This window comes from Etheostoma spectabile, chromosome 3 (genome assembly GCF_008692095.1).
Source record: "Etheostoma spectabile isolate EspeVRDwgs_2016 chromosome 3, UIUC_Espe_1.0, whole genome shotgun sequence".
Classification (NCBI taxonomy): Eukaryota; Metazoa; Chordata; class Actinopteri; order Perciformes; family Percidae; genus Etheostoma; species Etheostoma spectabile.
In genome coordinates, this window is record NC_045735.1 from 31,635,048 (window position 1) to 31,656,927 (window position 21,880).

General features: G+C 41.0%; 1 protein-coding gene across 4 annotated transcripts in view; it reads left to right on the plus strand.

Annotated features, from left to right (window-relative positions):
• The first annotated feature begins 869 nt into the window (after window positions 1-869).
• LOC116675997 (unconventional myosin-XVIIIa) overlaps window positions 870-21,880 on the plus strand; it is a 157,055-nt gene continuing 136,044 nt past the window's right edge. For all 4 annotated transcript variants that reach the window (XM_032507448.1, XM_032507449.1, XM_032507461.1 and 1 more), the window contains exons 1-2: window positions 870-1,053; window positions 4,084-5,214. In XM_032507448.1, coding sequence (XP_032363339.1) covers window positions 4,192-5,214 — 1,023 coding nt within the window. In that variant the 5' untranslated portion in view covers window positions 870-1,053; window positions 4,084-4,191. The remainder of the gene's footprint in view (window positions 1,054-4,083; window positions 5,215-21,880) is intronic.

The window sequence follows — 21,880 nt, forward strand, 5'->3', positions numbered from 1 at the left end:
ACTGTTTGAGAATAGTCTGTATTACTTCTTTTATTTTTATTTACGTAAATTTTGTTAAATAATGTTTCAAAATAAAGTGATTGACACATTATCAATTCCAAAAACGTTCTACATAAAGTATATTTTATAGTATTTTTTGCGTTATTTCCATCAGTTTATTAAATAATATTTCATGGGATAGAGCAACAATCCACAATACTCTTAAAGTTAGTGCAGGGGGACAGCCAAATTATGTAGAATATATATATATTTTTTGAAAGTTTATTTCAAAAATTAAAACAAGTCTGACAATATACATTAATATGAATGCACAATTGTAATATTAAAGATGAATTGGCCTATTTGTGAAAAAATATTGATATAGACTTCCATAAACTGTACTGCAGAGATCTTCCTTAGGGTCATTGCAGGGGGGCCTCCAAATTATGGTTAATAAAAAAAAGTGAATCCAAAACATTGTTAGCAAATATAAATCCCCACTGCTTACTGGCCTACGGGTAAGGTAGTTACTAAGGTAACCAGCCACAGATATACAGTTCATCCTAAACATTTACTGTGACACATGTTTAACATTAAAACATGATTTATAAAATCATGCCAACAGTTATTAGGATCTTTGAATAGCTCATCCTATGCAATAAAGGTATGTACGGTATGTATAAAGGCCTACACGTTATTACAGGCCCAGTTTAATATGCAACTTCATTTTATATGATATATTATAGGTGATCCCTGATCCGTCTATCTTTCAGTTAAGGGTCCTGTGGCTTAAAAAAACGTAAAAGACTCCTGCTGTTGTGTATGGAGCACTAGCATGGCTTTTGCTGTGTTGGTCTCCCAACAGCCAGGCTGTGGCTCCAGTGTATGTCCAACAGGGGCCGCTGTTTGACTACCTTTAGCTGCTGTACTGACCCTTCAGAGCAGGACTGGGAGCAGCCAGCTATGGTAACGTTAGCTAAAAGCCAGTCTGCGGCTTCTGTATCCTACGAGACGAGCTGCACCCAGCCAGTAACACCAGCGGTGCTCCATTTGCTGTAACGTTACTGGAGAACAGTGAGTATTTCTTCTTCAAATAAACATGTGATATGAGAGTGAGGGGGCACTTTTTTTTTTTTTGAAGGCAGCGCTGTTGAGACAGAAAGCAAGCAAGGCGGTCCGGCTGACTGAATCATTTTCACAGGATCCGAATGTGTTGTTCCAGGATTTGCTTCACCAAAAATGAGGGCAAAGAACTAAGGCTATGGCTTGAGACAATTGGGCTATTTAGCTAGGTAAATGGCTCGCTGGAGAGTTAAACAAAATGTTTATGAAAAATTGTTGGCTTTTGTTTTTGGAGCTTTTTTGTCTGCGGTGGAAGAAAAACGCAAAATATTTGTTATTAGGTAACGTTACCCCCACCTACGAAACGGTAGCTCAGCTAGCTAATGTAGCCCACAAGCTACACCTATTTTAGCGGTGTCATGCTTATTGTCCCCTGACTTCACATTGAACGCATAGTGGGGCTAATACATGTTGCTTTGTGTAGCTACTTTAGTTAGTTTGCCAGATGTTCCCATCGTTTTACCCTCAGCAGCCAAGAAGATAAACAGCAGAGAGCATGAAAGAGACCCTTACTGTTCCCTAACCCTGGTCATTGTAGACTGAACGTGATGCTAATGTTGATACAAAAGCTGTCCATTCACGGTGGCCCTGGTTATTATTTTTTTTTAAAGATGAATTAATGGCCTAAGAAGACCTTTTTAGGAAACTATTTGGTGTTCTAGCAAACTGGTTTGTAGATAATCCGTTAGGCAGCACTAACGTTATATTTAAAATGTCAACTTGATTGTAAGGCACTAGGTTGTCTTGTTTTAGCTACCAGAGCACTGTGCTTTTACTATGTTATTATCATCGGTGTGTTGTGCTTGCTGGGCTGAACTGTGACACCTTCTAGCTGGGAGTACGGACAGCTCCATGGCCAATATTACCTGTTCTATAATTAAAGTAGGAGGCGGTTGTTTGTTTGGGACTCCAGCCTGGGCTGCCCTGTGGAGAGCGTCACTCTGCAGCTAATGAGAAGCAGGCTGACGCTTAATATCTGCCTGTTGGCTTGTGTCAGTTTGTGGCAGGAGGAGTTCCTGATTTTTGAGGGTTTGGAGAGACTCAGTTAAAAATAAGACCAGGAATGTGTTTTGGTCCTGCCAAGCTCCTCCAATGGGCCTCTGTAATGTGTAAGAGTGATGGAGGTCTGGCTTTAACAGGGCAATCTACACATGTGGACAGTTACATGCTGTGAGACTTCTGATGTTGTTTTATTGTCTTGCAAAATTTGAAAGTGTGCAAAACATACAATACCCAGAGGCTCGTGGTAAGTTGGATATTTTATACCCTAATACGCTTGCCACTTATGCCAGTAGTTATTGCCCATTTAAACATTTGTATAACTAAAACTGGCCAATACATTGTCATAATACTGATATTATACTGACATTTCATTTCAACTAATTTCCTTTCTGAGTAAGATATCTATTATAGTTTTAAATATAAAACCCTTTTGGAAAAAGAAACCATGGTGAGGTCTTTTAAGTAGTTTAATTTAGCTAAAAAAACATCCAAAAGCAAAACCTACAGTTTACAAATATATCAAATAGAAAACAGCACCATAACCCTCACATTTGAGAAGTTGGAACCAAAGACTTTTTCCATTGCTTGCTTGATATAGCGATGAGATTCATATAACAATACTATGGGACAGTATAGGCTTCATTTGTAGGGGTATACATATGATCCAGATCGATGTATCGATTCAATGATCCATTCTCCAACATTATCGATGCAAAGTGAAAATATCTATGCCTACCTGTTTTTAGCGTTTTAACAATACATTTTGTCTGCCCCTTTATTTTAGATTCCCACTTCAAATGTATGCTTTTTATTAAAAAATAATAGTTTGTTTTTAATTTAAATGTCTGGAAGAGCTTAGTAATACAATTGTAAAATCATTTTTTTGTTGCTTTTTGTGAGTTGCTATTAATGTAACTCTGTTAAATGGGTTTATGATATTGTTTCACACCAATTGCAGGCCCCTGAAATGAATCAAATCAAAATCATATGGTGACAGACTTACCAGCAAATATTGTATTGCTGTCTAAAGAATAAATGTAATATGGTATTGTAATAAAACATATGATTTACACCCCTATTTATTTGTTGAACCTTATGGATAATTCCCTATATTTTATACAACGGTAGCTAGTCTAGTTTATTGCCTCTGGGTACATTAGGCCACATTTTTGCATAAATGCGAAGAAGTACATTTATCTATAAGATCTTTAATTCACTAGATTAGCAAAATGTTATCCATATTATCATGAATACTAACATGTTCATATTGCATTATTTATAATAGGTGGAACAACGATAAATTATTTAATCCATATTGCTCACCATTATCTTGATAAATGACTACAACAAATAAATCATTCTAAAATGATTGTAGATATTTTTTGTGGATGAAACTAGATAGCTGCAATTGGGTGTGTCTATTATTATGATATAAAGCTTAAATGTTTTCTTTTTAAATGAAGATGGCATTGCAGTCAAGAGACACAATGTCTTGACTTACATGTTTCAGTTGAGTGGATAATGAATCATCATGTACTAAATTATTGTTTCTGATTAAAATATTTTTTTTGAAAATGCCAAAAGTAACTGTTATCCCACAATATTATCATATCAATAACAATGAGGTTTTTGATTTCTATTTGAAAATAGTTTAATGTAGACTTTCATATTATAGATTTAGCTTTATAATGAGATACTCAGCGTCATGTGAAGTCAGTAGAATTTTTTCATTAAAGGTACTCTAGGCGATGGAGGGTGACGTTACTTCTTGTTGACGTTCAACGTATTTTCAAACACAACAAGACTAGCTTGCCTCTCTCTCCTCCTCATCCCGTCCCCTCTCCCTCCCTTCCGTGCACTAACCCTGTACGTGACAACAAATGTCCTAACCTAAAAAAACGTGACATCTCTTAGAGCACCTTTTAATATTTATGAAGAATGAAGTTTGACCCAGTTTGTTCTTCCTGTCTCTTTCCGCAGGGGATTCGTCCCTGTCGGTCACAACAAAGGGCCCTGTGAACTGGATCGCCTGCTCTGAAGGGAAAATAGAGACACGGTGGACGGAAACGTAGCGTCTAGTGTGTCACCATGTTTAACTTGATGAAAAAGGACAAGGAGAGGGACGGGAGTAGGAAGGAGAAGAAGGATAAGAAGGAGAGGATGTCTCCGGCAGAGCTGCGCAGCCTGGAGGAGATGAGCATGCGGCGAGGCTTCTTCAACCTGAAGAGGGAGGCCAAGCGTGAGTCCAAGAACAAACTGGAGATCTCCAACCCCATCCCCATCAAAGTGGCCAGCAGCAACGAGCTCACCCTCACGGACATCGAGTCGGACGGCTTGAGCAACCGTAGCAGCATGGTTCTGGACGAGCAGCTGAGCGCCGCCAGCTCCACTGACGACCTGAAGAGTGATGGCGGGGGAGGACAGGATGGACATCGCAGCTCAGTACGGGATCGCGTGGCTCACTTCGGTACACTTGCCAAGACCAACTCCTCGCAGATGGGTCAGATGATGAAACGCTTCTCCTTTTCCCAGAGGAGTAAAGAGGAGAGCCCTTCAGAGGGCTCCACCCCCTCCGGCCAGAACTCTGCTGCCCCATCCCCGCAGGTGGAGAGTAAAGTGTTCAGCATGCTCCGCAAGCACAGCCTGAAGCAGCAGCCTGAAGCGGCATCGGACACCAAGAAAGTCTGCATCCCCGAAGTGGTCCACAAGACCTTCCCTGCACAGCTGCAGCTGCCGCCCGTGGTTGCGCCGAGTGCGCCCGAGATCCGCGAGTTGGAGCTGCAACGCCGCAACACCGGCGACTTTGGATTTTCTTTGCGTCGCACCACTATGCTGGACCGCAGCCCCGATGGAGGCGTGTACCGGCGCGTGGTCCACTTTGCTGAGCCTGGTGCCGGCACCAAGGACCTTGCGCTGGGGCTGGTGCCGGGCGACAGGCTGGTGGAGATAAATGGACGGAATGTGGAGAACAAGAGCCGGGACGAGATAGTGGAGATGATCCGCCAGTCGGGAGACACGGTGAGGCTGAAGGTGCAGCCCATCCTGGAGTTGAGCGAGCTGAGCCGCTGCTGGCTGAGGAACACCGAGGGGCTGCGCAGAGAGGCCAGACATGTAAGCAGCCTGTCCGCTTTCTAAGTACAAACCGATAAAGCTCACTGTTCCGCTCTCTTTGCCATGAGTGGCGCTCTTGTGTTGATATCTTGGTTGAGTTTCTTTCAATCTAAAATGTTCAACGTTTTCTCACAATTGTTTTAGAGCCTAGTTCCAGAAACCTCTTTTGACAGGCAGGTTTAATTATATATTGAGGACCGGGGATCGATGCCAGTACTCAGCAGCAGAAACAACAGTGTCCCAGATTGTCAGGGATGCAGCATTTGGGTAGCTTTATTGACAAGCTGTTGTCAGTAAAGTCAGGATGTCCTGCTTACTATTTGTGACTTATATTGGTTTGGAAAGAAAGCTTCAAGACTGAATTGAGAGAATAGTCTGGTTTTATAAATTCACATTCTAGGCTAACATTTATTACAAAAATACTAACTCAGTATGACTTGTATGTTCAGTCATCTGCTGCAGCCTTGGTTGCTGCTACAGGTACTATTTCCTTTTCAGCAGTTATCATAATTCCATCTAATGTGCACTCAAAACTTACTAATAGTTACTGAACCATATAGACAAGTGCAGAAATGATTAGCCTAGTTAATTATTGAAAATGAATGTGAGTGTTTATGCTGCTTTATATTATTGTACACTATTATCTTTGGGTTTTGGACTAATGGCTAGACTAAACAAGTAGTTTCTCTCTGATCTCTGGAAAAAGTGGAAACAATTTTCTATTTGATCAATTGATTAATATTAGTGTTACTATAGAGGAACCTAGTTTTTCCTTTTTGAAGGTATTGAAACAGTCTTAAAGCCATGTAGAGTGTGGACTATCCCCGCAGTAACAGTAGCTGAGAGTCCTCCTGTAGGGCCTGCTGCCTGGCAGCATCAGAGGGCTCTGTTTGTTTGCCTCTATTGGCTTTGGTTCAAGGGTCCTTGTGACACTATCCGACTGAAAGTGACACCCCCCCCCCATTCATCACAATTGAATGAATCTGCTCTGGGAAGCAGGGAGTGGCTCGCTGTAGCCCATGTTGTTCTTCTCCTTACAGGAGACGGAAGCAGAACTGAGTGTAGAAGTTCTTTCTTTTCTCCACTCTGGCTGTTTGTCTCTCAGATAAGAGGATAACGTGTTATTGTGTGGAGCTGCTATAATGATTTCCATTTCCATGGTCTAAACAGGAAGTGCACAGCGGCGGGACCTTTGTTTACGTGTATAGGTAGGGTTGGGTCAAACAACACACACACACACACACACACACACACACACACACACACACACACACACACACACACACACACACACACACACACACACACCACCCCACCCCACCATTCCCTCCTTTTTAACTTCATGAGCCTATCTCTGCCGCTGATTTGTGTGTGTGTTAAACAGCAGGCCTGTCTGTGTCTCTTTGTCCACTTTAACAGATTTCAGCAGCTCGACTATTGGTTTAGATAAAGGAGAGCCAACAGAAAGGCCAACAGAAAGGCCATCATTCATTCCCGACTGCATCTGCCAGCTCGCATAATTCCCAATGCCAACAGCAGCTGACTGTTTTGTATTCCCGATAAAGCAATGATGTATAGAGCTGTGTATCAATCTATCAATCAATTTTTACATGAAATTGTTCCAGGTGCTATTCCAGTGTTATCCCATCAGCTCCTTAGTCGTATGCATGATTCATCAATGTGGCCATCCGATTAGCACACATGGTTTGAAATGCTGCAGTATAAGTGCCATTTTGATACTTTACTGAGTTCGGTACGGATATTAAATATGATAGAATCATTCTTTTCAGCAATAATAATAGCCTGCAGCTAGCATTTGTTTGTCATGATCTATTAATAGACAGGGCACAAAAACCTTTTGGTCCACCTGCCAAATGACTAGTGAATGTTCAAACTTTACCAGCCTCATTAAATTACCATGGTTTTTTGTTTGGACAAAGTAAAGGGCCGCGGGTTGGAATCAGACCACTGCGGTAAGGACTGAGCCTTAGCACGTGGGGTACATGCTCAACCAGGTGAACTACCAGGGAGCCATTTTTCTTTTAGGCCTTTTAATTGACAGGACAGCTGAAGACAGGAAAGTGATGAGAGAGAGAAAGAAGGAGAATGACATGTTGCAAACTGCTGCGGGTTCAAATCAAACTCGCAGCCACTAGGATAAGGACTGAGTCTATGTCCATAGGACACACATACACTCAACCAGGTGAGCTACCAGAGCATTCTAGAAAAGAAAAGCAATTACTTTTGTGAGGACAGTGTTATCATAACTAATAGAAATAATAGAATGTAAATATTAGTCTCATTGTAACAAACTGGAATATTCCTGTAAAATAAGCAGGATTGGGTTGGACAAAGCAGCATGATGGCGGTTCCCAGTAAACTGCAGCACTGTGTCAATCCACCTGAAGCTGGTGCCAGGAGTGTTCCACACAAACATGAACACAGTAAGAAGGAATTCAGGTTTAGAAGCAGACAGACCGGATGCACCAATTCTTTGAGCTATGACCAGTATGAGCAGGATGTTCTAAAAAAAGCATTAGGAAGTCTTAGGAAAGAAGGAGACATTTTCACCCTGAACCAACAAGTAAGACATTTACTGGCTCAAGTGGAGCTAGATGGGACAACACATTTTTATCAGCTATTTTCAAAACCCTGTCCATTGATAATTTTCAGCATTAAGTGATTGGAGACCTTCAAAGTTAAGATAAGAGATACTAAGGGCCCGCTGCTTTTTTAAAATGAATGACTGGTGTCCTTGTCCAAAAAATATAACAATGATTGAAATTATTATTTTAAATTAAATAATTGATTAAAAACAACATAATGAAGATACCAGAGGCAATGCATAAGCAGGAACGGTCTGGAATTGGTTGCGCCTTGGAAGGTCAGTGGCAACTAGGTCAAAGTTGATAATAATTTGAACTTTGAGTTGGGTGGCACCGCTCTCCCTCATAGGAACACATTGGAGCGGCCAGTGCAGAGCACTTTTACCATGGATCATGTGTAGGTGGCTTTACGCTGCCTGAAGGGCTGAGCATTCCCCGAGCAGAGGCCTGGTCCAGTCAAACCTGCTGGGGAGCATTCAGCTGCTGTAAATGCAGACAGAGGCCGAAGCTTCTTGAACTTCACTTCTGTCTACTGCCTCTGTTGTTTGCTCTCTCTCCTTTCTTTGAGGATTCAGAGCAGCAGGCTTTACTGTGTAGAATGCTGGTGCTTCACTCGCGTGCTTCCTGCCTCATACCTGCTCTTGTTCCTCGTGTTTGCCAGCAGTTTATCTGCGGGTACCTTGGCATTGGCTCTGTTTATAAACAGGTTAAATCATTTGAAAATTTAATTTATATTCAGTATACAGTATTTAATCAATTTAATATGTAATCAGTCTTTAATGTAGACTCATAGTAACAGAGCACAGAGCCAGAATAACCACAGAGAGTTCTTAAAGGTCCCATATCATGATCAGTTTCAGGTTCATATACACTTTTATATTTTGGATTTTCTACTAGAACATGTTTCCATGCTTTAATGTTTAAAACAACATTCTTTTTCTCATTCTTTTAGTCTGAATACACCCTCTGTCTGAAGTGTTTTGTTTTGGCGCCTGAAACAAGCCCAGTCTGCTGTGACTGGCTGGTGTTTCTGCGTCTTCTTCATCTGCACTCTCGGAGTCTGCACCGTCAGTGCAGCCGGGGAATAACTATAGCGGCACTTTCTACCTACATATAGTATAGGTATGACATCACAACTGTACAGTAGTCCTGACGGCTCGTTTAAAGGCCCCGTTTCTGAGTGGATTGAATGTTTTGAAACTTTTCAGTATTTATAGCGCTCAACCTGCTTTATAATCACTAAGACATGGAGGCTCACTTTTTACAATATAGGACCTTTCAGGTCATTTGTGGGAACTAAAAATGTAGGTCTTTTAATAAAAATATTGTAGTAATTCAAGTTGATTGAATGGTCTATTGACTAATATGTAGACATATTACTTCTGTTTATATCTAATGCTGTTGTGGTGCTTGCAGTAATAACAATCCAGTATTAGTAATAGTAGTAGACACTTGAAAGCACAGCCATACTTTCCTCTCACCCCCCACTTACCGACTCTCTTTCTCATTCACCCTCTATGCTGTCCACCATGGCGTACCCTCAACAGTGCCTGTTAACTTTGGCACAGTTATTGTTATCTCGACCCATTCAGGAAGCAATTGTGACTTAACTCGCTTCCACTTTGATTCAGACCCTCTCTCTGCATCCAGTGCTCAAACTAATTACTTAGACATCCATTTAAAATTAGACTTTAGTCATCTTTTCCAAAGTGTTAACATTTTGATGGTAAATAATAGGAGAGTGGAATTCTTTAAACGTGTGTGTCATTGTTCAGTTATGTAATAGATACTCTTCCCAAGAATATGGCTGGTAAATTCCTTTTAGGATTCTTGACAAGTAAAGCCTTCCTGCACAGATATAATATGTTAGCTTGCAGTTAATAGTTTATACTCATTCTTCTGGTTTAAACAAATCTGGAAAAGGTTTGCTGCCTCAAAGCACTTTGTGCTTGAACCTTTTAGCGATTTTGCTTCACAGCATTTCTGCCTTTCTATTTTGTAGTATAACAGGGGTGTGGTGAGCCAGCAAACACAAGGAGAAAGATAGGGGCTGATGGACCCGGGAAAATTGCGGTCATGCATCCTAAACCACCCAATCATCAGGACTCCCCTATTGAACTTAGATAGATGTAATAACTTGTATATCATTCTCTGCTATAACTAAAACTCCAGATCAGCATTTCTTCCAGAAAAGTTATTTAGCCTGGTGGCAAATTTCTTTTATGATGAGTGTTTGGATTGGACCAGTCACAGACTAATGACAGTATTGATGTAGAGCCCAGTAGTTTCTGTGATAACGGAATCTTAGATGGATTCCATAGGGCCCTACAATCAGTCAGTGCTAAAAGCTAACTGACCAAAGTCAAATATGACTCAGTGGTCCACCAAGCTTGCGGTACACTTAGGGAAACCGTGCAGTTAGTGAAGTCTACAGATTTGGAATATCTTAAAAATGGATCCCAGGTTGTGATCACTGAGGATATCTACACCGATTCAGTGGCAGAAATGCCTTGCTCTAGCTTGAGCCACCGTTTTTTGTTATGCAGAGAGGGATGATTGCCAAAGTAAGTGGCAGAACTACCCTGGGCATGTGGCACCTTTCTGATTTTACACCTAGCACCTGTCTTCAAAGTTCACATTATCTTTTTTAAGACCTGTTCAATGTCGACCTTTCACATCTCTAAACCATTAGTAGCTACAGCAACTTTATCCATATAACTCAGTTAGCCTGCTCGCTGTAAAAGGGCCCAAGGGTCAGTCTAATGTCCAGGTCATCAAAAGGGGTTGATAGGTGGGAGTCCTCATTAGCTGTTGATACATGTATATGTTGTGTTTCCACTGTATGGTACGGGCCTGCTAGACTCAATTCACTTATTTGGTACCGGTACTTTTCTCTTACTTTCAACCCCCCAAAATTGCCAATGGATGGGGTTCCCTGGTGTAATTTGTGTCAGTTTAGGGGTCCTTGATGTGAAAAAGTTTGAGAACCACTGGCCTAATATTCCTAAACTTCCCATGCAATTGATTGATTGATTGATTGAACACATACTGTGTGAATTATTGCTCAGGAAGCCTGCTTTGCTTTATATGATATATTCTTTCAATCACACTGATAACAAGCCTGTTAATTGGGATAATACAGTGGGGAAATAGTTAAACTTAGCTTGTAAATCTGCAAGAGCTGTAGACTTCTGCCCCAAACTATCTGGGGGGAGAGAGCGAGGGAGAGAAAGAGAGAGAGAGAGAGAGAGAGATCTTCACTTGTCTTAACAGGCTGACTGAAAACAACGGGAAGCAGGCCTCTCCCTTTAGGTCTCACTCTGGCATTTGTGGAATCTGCTTTGGAACAAATAGGCCACTTCCTGACCCTTTCCCCCGGGAGTTTCTTATGGAGGAAGAGGAATGAGGTTCTGAGGGCTGATGGAGGCGGGAGGGAACTTATGTAGTAGATAAAAATATTTTTTTCTAAAACATATATACATATACACACAATGTGAGGTCGGGTGACTGTGCTGCACTGTTTCTACATTATTCATCAGTTGTTTTTCACACATAGTGTGGTGAGAGTTATGTTTAAGGCCACGTTCAGAAATCACTGCGGCATTAAACAAACCCAGCATCCTCATTCATTTCGATGAGACCCGAGCACAGAAAGGTTGAACCTGGCTTGGCTTTTGTCAAGACACAATGCAACATCATCATGTTAGCCAATCAAAAAGGATTATATTATTGTCAGTGTAATAGGTTTTTTAGAGTAATAAAATTTCGGTCTCATAGAAGAAATAACCAGCAATGATTTGGTGGTCTCATGGCATTCATCTTTTGTTGTGTTGCACCCTTGCAATGTTTGTGATTTAAAAAACAAAAGACAACTACAGAGCATATGGACGGGGTATTTTGAGACCTGCTCTCAATATGTACTTTACTGTATGTACTTTAATATGTACTCAATACTTACTTGAATCTCCCATTTTTTCTGCTTCACTTTGAGACTAAATATGAACAGCATAAGCTGACGTCTCGGCATATTTCGAGCTGAAATTTGTTTGTTATTAGTGGCAGCTGGAAATTAAACAATTCTTCACATTGTTTTAAGCGGGAAATGTCACACATTTCCGAGCAGAATTGCCAACATAAAGATTGTCCTGGCTTTTATGATTGGACACAATTCATTTCTCATATGCACATCTAGGAATAGTTGACGTTCTTCCAGAATTTGTAAGCCTCTCAGTCAAACACATTTCCTGTAGCCCTTTAGCTGTGTCTTTATGATTAACTCTATCCTGTTGATCCTCTTTATTTTCTGCCTTCAGTCTGAGAGAGGAAAGGAAGTCTGAGTAATGTGTGCCCTCATGTTTAAGACTGAGTGTGCCTTTGGCCACCATTTAAATTTAAACATATTATACAAGGCTTTGGTAAAAACTTATTTTAATTACTCACAAATCAACCCCATGTCCAGTTCCTGTTCCAGTTTTCAGTCAAGACTGGACCCAAAGGGGGTTCAGACTAATTCATGACAACAACTAGAACCCTGGTGTCCAACTGTAAAGATGTAGAATGCAAGGTGCAGTGTACTTGTGTGTAGTGATGTCAATGGACATGCTAACAGACCTAAGGCTTCTGGGAATGACAACAAACAGGAATTTATGTAACCAGTAGACTGGTAAGAACGAGCCAAACCACACAGGAATGCATGGGTGTTTGTGTGGGAAAGAGCTAATATGCTTAATCATACATACTTAACCTTGCAATCAGTGCCACCTGATTCTTGTCAGTAATTTGACCTGAGTATTTGGAAAGAGAAACACTGAAGAGGAGGACATGGTTTTATTTGCGGCTGAAGCTCTACTGTGTTTCTCTATATATCGTGATTACAGTGAAATATAGCAGTTTTTATTATTTTTTTGCTTTTTTTGTTTGTTTGAATGTCAGGATTATTACTGAGAGTAAGAACTTCTTTTTCAGGGAGACTTGACCGAAACTCCTTAATCATGATCTAATATCTTTGAAAAAAATGTTTTTCAATTCATTTTTGTTTTGTGTTTAAATATTTTTATTTTATTTATATTTAAACAATGAAAAAGCAGTACACTGGGACATAGGAACGCGTCCCAGGACCAAAGAGAAAGTAAAAAAAATACACAGAGAGGAAAGACGGGGTGGGGGGGAGACCTAACAATAACACAACAGCAGGAATGGAGCTCGCCGTTCACCAGCAAGATTCCATTTTATTTATAGTATCAAATCATAACAAGAGTTGTCTCGAGACACTTTACACATAGAGTAGGTCTAGACCATACTCTATAATTTACAAAACCCCAACAATTCCAATTCCAACCCCCCCAAGAGCAAGCATTTAGTGCGTCAGTGACAAGGAAAACTTCCTTTTAGGGAGAAACCTCGGACAGACCCAGGCTCTTGGTAGGCGGTGTCTGACGGTGCCGGTTGGGGGGTGTGATGAAGAGTGGCAATTATAGCAACAAGAAAGATAATGGAACTATGACTAGAAATAGTAGTTGTAATATTTAACGGTGTAGCAGGGCATAGCAGAGTGGAGCAGGGCGCCGAGCTGCAACCATGATTTAGGTGCCCCACTAATCCAAGGAAAACTGCGGGGCAAGAAAGTGCTTTAAAGTCCACCAGTCAAGTGTCAAAACAGCTGAATACTACTACTGCACTGATGAGTGTGTCTTTTTTTATATAATGTTTGCATTGTAAATGAGCAGTAGTGTATTTTTGTAAAATTATTTTTGGGGGCATTTTTAGGCTTTTATTACATAGGAGAGCTGAAGACAGGAAAAGGGGGTGAGAGCAGGGGAATGACATGCAGCGGCAAGGACTGAGCCTCTTTACATGGGGCGCTTGCTCAACCAGGTGAGCTACCCAGGCGCCCCGAGCTTTACTGGTTTTTATGTGAGAGTTCATGGAGCAGTCAGGACGGACCAGGCAGGAGACAGGAATGCAGTAGAACGGATTGAAAGGAATGCGACGAGTGACACACACCCTCGATTTGTTTAAATAACGTCAATGCAGAGACAATGTGCCAAGTGAGGATGTAATTATCGGTAGACAGAGCAGTGGCTGATAATCCTCAGAGTGGTTCTAAAAATAAGTGTCTCAAAAATATCCACATCAAGAAAGATCTGTCTCCATTTCTCACAACACACACACACACACACACACACACACACACACACACACACACACACACACACACCACACACACACACACACACACACACACACACACACACACACACACACACACACAGGGCCAGAAATAGCTGTATGAGAATGTACCTGCAGACTAAATGTTGATAACAAAAATGACACAATGAGTGTGATTGAGTTGATGAATACACTTCTATTCTAATGAATATCAATATGCAAACAGAATAAATGGTGACATGTTTGAGGGTCCCACTCTCTCGGCAGAAAACAGGCGAAATCCTACAACTCTCACAACTGAGGAGTGAAATCCTGTCTCTGTGTGGCTGTCTCAGGCTTAGTTCAGAGAGATGGAATCAAACCAACAACAGATTAAATAAGCAGTAAGAGAGCATTAGAAATAAGTCAGAAGGGGACATGAACGGAGCCATGTTTAAAAAGAAAAAAATTTAAAAATTAAAGAAAGATTTAAAGGCGCCAGATGAAATGTTAAAGGGCCAGCAAAGTTATCACAATTCATCCTGACTCTTGAATAAATGCATAACTCCTTACTCCATAATTTCTTACACCAGTGTAGTGTTGCATGATACTGACAAAATTTGATATTGCGATATTGATTATTAATTTTGACATTTTGATACATATGTAAAATTATGGGAAAACACATAAAAATAGATTTATAAAAATACAACACAAGGTTTGCTTCAATTGACTGTCATATTGGACTGGTATAACATGAATAAATAAATAAGGATCATGTCTACTGAACAGGGCATGTTTTACTGGTTGGACAGTATAAAATAAATAAATAAAGAACCGCAACTTTTCTTTTGCTTCTCTAATTTGTTCCGTTTTTTTCTATCTATTAGTCACTCTCTCAAAATATGTACACACGTGGTACACTAGGTTCAGTCACGTAGTGGCCCTGTGCCCTGATGTGCAAGTGGCACGGTGACTGGCCAATGAAACATGATCATCATAGAGTTTCAAGCGGGCTTTAAATTAAATCACACAGCCAACGAACGGGACGCAGTGCCCCATAACATAAACAAAATATTTCATAATTATTGTGACACTTTGGATGTAATATTGTGCAACGTGATATAGCAATAACGATATTGTGTCGATATACAGTATCATGCACCCCTACTCCAATTCTTGAAGAAACTGGCTGCACCACACATGCATTCTGGGATAGGAGAGAAAACTTGTCTGCATTTCTGTAAACCAATCACAATCGGCTTGGGCGGCGCTAAGCTCCAGCCGCAGCATTTTCTTCCGAACTTGCCGTTTTTCAGCATGGAAGCTGTGGTAGCTCTGAGGTCCTGGTTGTTGTTGTTGTTTCTGGATTTGATGCAATCATCCTGGAAATGTATAGTTGATCCAGACTAGATTGTTGCATCCCTAGACAGCGTAGATAAAGCCAGTAATGTTACAGATTCACTGTCTGAAAAGGACTACAACGTACTTATTTGACATATTTGACCATCACTTGGATAATGGTAAGTTGTTAGCCTGACTTCGTCCAGAATTTTAAGTATTTGTATTCACGACAAATTGTAATATCACTGGCTGCCTCTCTTTCTATGATTGGTGAGCCAGTGTGTGATACTCTTAGTCACTAATCAGTCAGAGGATTATGTGTGCCTGATGCTTCTGATTCACCAAGCAAGAAGGCTAACACCAACACTGTTTGACTCTTAATCCTCTCTCCTACTTATTTGCTTCCACTTGCTCCCTCATAGCCTCTCGGAACCAAGTAGCCAGATCAGGGTCTCCTACCAGGTTTGACACTGTGGCTGAACCGGCTGTCCCGCTGGGAGCTAATCCTCAGGTCTTCCAGAGACAGGGATTAACCAGGGCAGCTACTGTAAGAGGGCCGGGGTATTGTTAAATGAAGAGGAGGATGCACCGGGCTAAACAGAGCATTTGCTGCCATTGATGAGCAGTAGGAGAGGAATCGTCACAAATATAATAATATCGTCATAAATATATATATATATATATATATATATATATGTACATGTATGTGTTTCCCTGGGATTTCTTCCTGCAGTGGTGCTTAAGTGTGTTTTGAAGTATGTTTTATTTAGTGCCGCCAGAAAATATTGAATGCGTTTGCTGAGATGAGAACCCATGAGACACAGTTACAGTACACAGATGTTGAAACATTTGATGAAGTAGGACTATCGGCTGCTGGCTCATTACAAACAAGTTTAGTTTAATCAATTGGTAACAGAACACATAGCATTGTAAAATCCAACCCTACTAGGCATATGCCTAACGTTACATTTATTAATTAACCGTGAATTTGACCTGATATTTACTCCTCACGTTTATACCGTGGAACCACCCCCCACACGTGCCATGCTCTGCGCTATCTCTAAGGCTTTGCTAAACTTGGTTGGAATTTGGAGAGATTTAAATCCAAGCACAGTAAACCCAATGTGACAGTGAAAGTCTGCATGTATGCCTGTTTAGGTCCCATACATTTCAATACAGAAAGGTGAAAGACTTCATATGAAATAGACAATGCGTTACGGCCATATTGACTTTTTATAATTTTTTTTAGGATGTATTTTAAACTAATATACAACATTAAACAACATTATGCAGTTAAAGGGTCAAAGTACTGCACAGGGAAATAAAATGAGTGCAACACAAATGAGTCCTGGCTTTTAAGCCCGTCAGAACATACTGTAGTGAGATTTACATGACAACATGCCCATAGCAGTTCCTCTATCAGCCGAATGTCAACATTTCACTTTCTACTTAAAGCACTTTACTCCTTATAGCAGTTACTGCCAACATCACCAAATCTCTCTGCACTTTGTTCATACACTAGTCTGAGCTTTACTCTCCAGTGTTTACCCTAGGCTCGTGGATTAGGTGCACATATGTCTTTAGGAGTTTCCTCCCTCAAGAAATTTCACATCATTTGGGACCAATATTATTCCCATATCTTTGACTAAAACATTGGAAAAGCTAAGGCAGATAATACATAAATTGCACTCAAAAATCTTTCAAAACTTGCTAAAGAAGTCTAGGTTAGATCTAAGAAAGATAATTTAGTTTTGATGCCGACAGGGATTTTACATTCTTTCGGCATAGGTTTGGGTGCTGATAAAACGGCTTGGGTGCTGCACCTAAACCTTATAAGGGAGAACCCTGCACTCATATAAAGTATGTGCCTTGAGCGTGAGTGAGATGTCAATCTGAGTTATAATATCTTCAGCAGTGTCACAAGTCATACTTCTACAACATGTCTGGACTTGGACACATGTTCTTTAATAGCCTTTCTCTTTCTATAAGTCAAGGCTTTCCCTTAAACAAACCTTGTGGTGAGGGCTGAGACCTGGTCAGGGCTCCAAGGACATGCTGCTATCTACTCTGGGAAATGTCGATGTACAGTAGGTTTCTCAGATATTTCTAGTGTGTTTCTAGACAAGTTGATTGTGTAGGTTGGTTTGAATGTGGCATTTGTCCATCTTGCTGTAACCTTCCTGGGGGCTTTGTGGGAATTTTTTCTCTGCTGCTGTGGTGTGTCACCGTTGCTCTTTTGTCTGCAAACTGAATTATTTACAGAGATGCTGCAGGACCCATGAATAATACAGAACTCTACTGAAGGAAAGACTTGTCGGAGTAAAGAAGGGCAGTCTGGAAAGTCCAGCCGCTGTTCTCTGAGAAATTACAATGAGCTGTTTGGTTTCAGAGTCAGAGGAAGTGATAATGAGGAAAGTTTCATTAAACTCAGTGTAAAGGTTGTATTTTTTTCACAACGCCCCTGTGTTGAATTTATCAAGTAGGTATTGTGTGTGTATCTTCTTCCTCTGTGCCATAGAGCACTATTGTTGTTGAAAACACATCAGTGAGCCCCACTGTTGCTCTGGGTGACAGGTTCCTTCATTACCTTTCTAGTGACAAAGCAATGCCTGGAACCATGTTGCCACACATCAAAATTATTCTTAAGAGTTTTGAGTTTGTGAAAAAGGGAGCACTTGTAGTGGATATACACTCGGTAGTGGCAGATACCACTGAAAACTTCAGTTTGATACCTAATGATTAGAAGCCCCCTGGAAGTATTTTTATTGCTAATGTTTGTGCGGAAAACAAGACCACATTTCCCATAAACGCAGTTGCTTCTTTTTCCTGTAACCCTTTCAGGAAGTAAAAACTGTGTGAGGTGTGTAGTGCAGTAGCACAGTGTCCGATGCCACTGCTCTCTGTGCTGACTGCTGCTCCCTGAAAACCACACCGTCAGCAGTCTCCTTTCTCTCCGCACAGTGACACAGCATTACTGTTAATGCACGCTGCCTCAACAGAAGCACCTGGCTGTTTCCATGGTACCAGAACACAGCCCTCATGTTTGCAGTTTGATTTGGGGGCAAACTCCATTAAAACTGGTCATTAGAAAAAGGGCTTTGTTTTTGTATAAGATAATGTATTTAATAGTAAAAGTGTAGACTGATTTTCCAGAGTAGTTGCGTAGTTATGAGGGATTCTAAGTAATGACAAATAACTAACGGCGCATCAACATGATACGCCACACACACACACACACACACACACACACACACACACACACACACACACACACACACACACACACACACACACACACACTGCTGCTGGTAGCCAAGGAGGACAAGGAGAATTAAAAACAACATGATGGGTCGCCCGGATAACTCAGTTGGTAGAACCTGCGCCCATATATAGAGGTTTACTCCTCGACGCAGCGGGCCCGGGTTCAACTCCGACCTGCGGCCCTTTGTGTCATTCCTTCCTCTCTCTCCCTTTTTGTCTTTAGCTGTCTTGTCAATAAAGAACTAAACATCCCCCTAAAAAAATCTTTAGGACATATAGGACATGATGTACTCTTCAGAAGAGGAAATTATCTTTACTTAAGTTTTTACGCGCCATAGTTGCCGGACGACACAATCTTCTGAGCATGGTCATACTGACAAATACAGAGGGTTTTGTGGAGCTTTGTAGCAGCTCATTTGGCAATGGCTTGAATGTAATGGACGTTCATTAATATCAAAATGTTCTGCCCTGAAGCTTCAGGTCTTTTAAGGTTAACCAGTAGCACCACGTCATGAAAACATGGCTGTTGTCCAGTCACTTTACCTTTGAGATGATTGCATTGACAAAGTTAAATTTACAAATAAGAAAGTCAGTTCAGTTTGCAAATAACAATAACAAGGTCCAAAACTTATATTCACAAAACCCTGTAGATTGAAGACAGAAAGTTTCACGTATGAATAGAGTGAACATTGCTGAGATTGATGCCATTTGGATATGAGACACTTTTGGTTAGTTTATAAAAATTCCTTTGGGACGCGGGGAGCTTCTCTGTCTTCTGCGATAATTACAGGCCTGCTCTCAGCCCGCAAATATCACAAATACATATATCTCATGCAAGGATCGAGCAGTGGATCAGTGACTCAATTTATTTTATCAGCTCATGGCCTACTGTTCAGAGACACGAATGAGCAGTGTACTGAGATGGCATGTCAAGTTACCCAAAATCTAGATACTGTAACTGGGATTGTTTGCTGAATGACCTAGAGACATTGTGCCCTTTCTTAACATCTTATACTGTTGTTTGACATGTCACAATACATAAATCATGCATAATCAACAGTTCCGATGTCAAGTCAACACATGTTTTGTGTTGGCGTTGTGTACCATGAGTCATTAGCCCAGACACGGTCACATGTTGTGCAGCTTTGGGATTAGTCATTGAGAAAAAGGTACCTGGAGGTAAATGTGATGTGCAGAGGTGAAATTATTACCCAGCACCACAGAGAGGGTTTGGTTCCTGGCTCCAACTTGGTTGTAGTATGAATCATTCCTTGAAGTCTTCTGTCATTTGTTTTGTAGGGGATAGAGGGTACAGGAAGTTCCATTTGCACTCCCCTCTGAACTTTTGGAAGAAGTAAATTGCAGTTTAGGTGTATGTACACCAGCCTTTCTGTTGGATAAGTGAAGCACTTTTTCTCTGATCTGGGCTTTAGAAGCAATCTGTTTTTCCTGCTACATTGCTCAACAGTACAACTGCCAGTGGCAACTCGTCAATCTCTCAACTATCCCGGTTATGAGTCTTATGTTGTTCTTTTGTCATATTTGAGAAATACAGTTCTATTTTCGTGAACCCTGCAGTTCAAATGCTCATTTTGTACTCGCCTGGCGAACTCATGCATCACTTGGATACAGGGTGGGATCAGGAAAGATACATAATCCTACATAATAGGGTGTGTTTTAGAGCCTGTGACAGTCAAGTCCAATCACATTCTCTGCCCTTAAACATAGAGCTCTCCCCGTCATGACACTCTGACAGTGTAGTTTTCACCACAGGAAACGTCTTGTTGTCTGAGACATATTACTACAGTAGTATTTGACTTGTTTAGATGTTTTGTGTTTTTTATTTGTATTTTAGGCTATACATGTTTTGTTAAATGAAAAAAAGGAACTCATCTTTATACCCCTCAAAGTAGCCCATGTGTAGCAAACATGTATGCCAAGGAAATAGAGCAGAAAAAGGAAAAACTTTCCCGTAAGGCAACACAGCAAATCACGTGATATTTTAGATGAATTGCAGGCTAATAGTAGGCTGCTGGTGGGTGAAGAATTTAGCCCTGCCAGCAAGCTGCTGAAGCCCAAAGCCAATGGACTGCTTGGTTGTTTCCACTCATGTTTTTTTTCTTCACATCAACCTTCTAAAATTCATTGAAGCCCCAAACATATAATCTTTAAACATACAGGCAAGTTAATGCCAGTCTTACGCAATCACTTACTCAACATTTACACACTCAAATCAAAAGCCACACTTCAGCACATGTCCAGTTCTACTCAGCTTATCTGCTGTGTTCAGTTTTGTTTGAGCAGGGCAGTGAATGCCTCTGTGTTTTATCTACTACTGCTCAGCTGACCTAAGCCCTGGGGCTTCTGTCACACTGTAGCAGGCTCATGTCACTGCTTTGTGTGGGTGTGTGCATTACTACAGGCTTTAATATAGCATTATAGTTATTGACTCATATAATAACCTGTCAAAATGCAAAATACCACTCTGACTCTAAGGACAGCAATGAAGCATCCCTGTACCATTTTGGTCCAAAATACTCAAATATGTTTACATCTGCAGGATGGACATGATTTTGACATTATGACGTTGTTCCTTACAGGAACTAACTGCTTGCTTGCTAAGCTAATTGCTTAAAGTGTTAAACTAAGTTTTGTGTTGTAACATTCCAAAATCTTAATTTTTACTTAAAGATTTTCATTGTTACTGTGACCGTACATACACACCGCCACCAACTTGAGCTGCAAAAAAGCTCTGGCCGCCCCGCCAAGGATGCTTGTCAAAAAGTACAGGGACGCTTTTTGCCGCTTTGACGTGTTCTCTGTTTGACCGGGAGAAGCACACACAGCCATGGCCAATACACTGACACTAGAAACCTTTATAAATTACATATATAATGACAGAAGTTGTGTTGTTAATTGGTTGCAGCGAGGTCTGTTAGCAGTTAGCTTGCTCGTTAGCCGCTGAGCCATAGAGCAGCCGCCAGACTAAACCTACTGACCCGTGCAGGATTCACTGTAAGCGGACCGTTAGAGACGATGTGACCGACAGGTAACGCTAACTGGTCCCTATGTATAAACAACGTTATATTATAAACGATAAATAACCCAGCAACAGCGATTATGAGCTTGTCCTCAGAATAAATGTTTTGGTAGGAACCAAAGATTACATCGTATGTTTCTCCGGGATCAGCCAGCGCGAAGGACGTCTATATTCCGATTGGCGGCTGGCGTTAGCCGCTGCTTGCCGCTGAACCGCATCACAGCTCATTACCATAAAGTTTTTTGATTGACGCTCAACATGCTCAAAA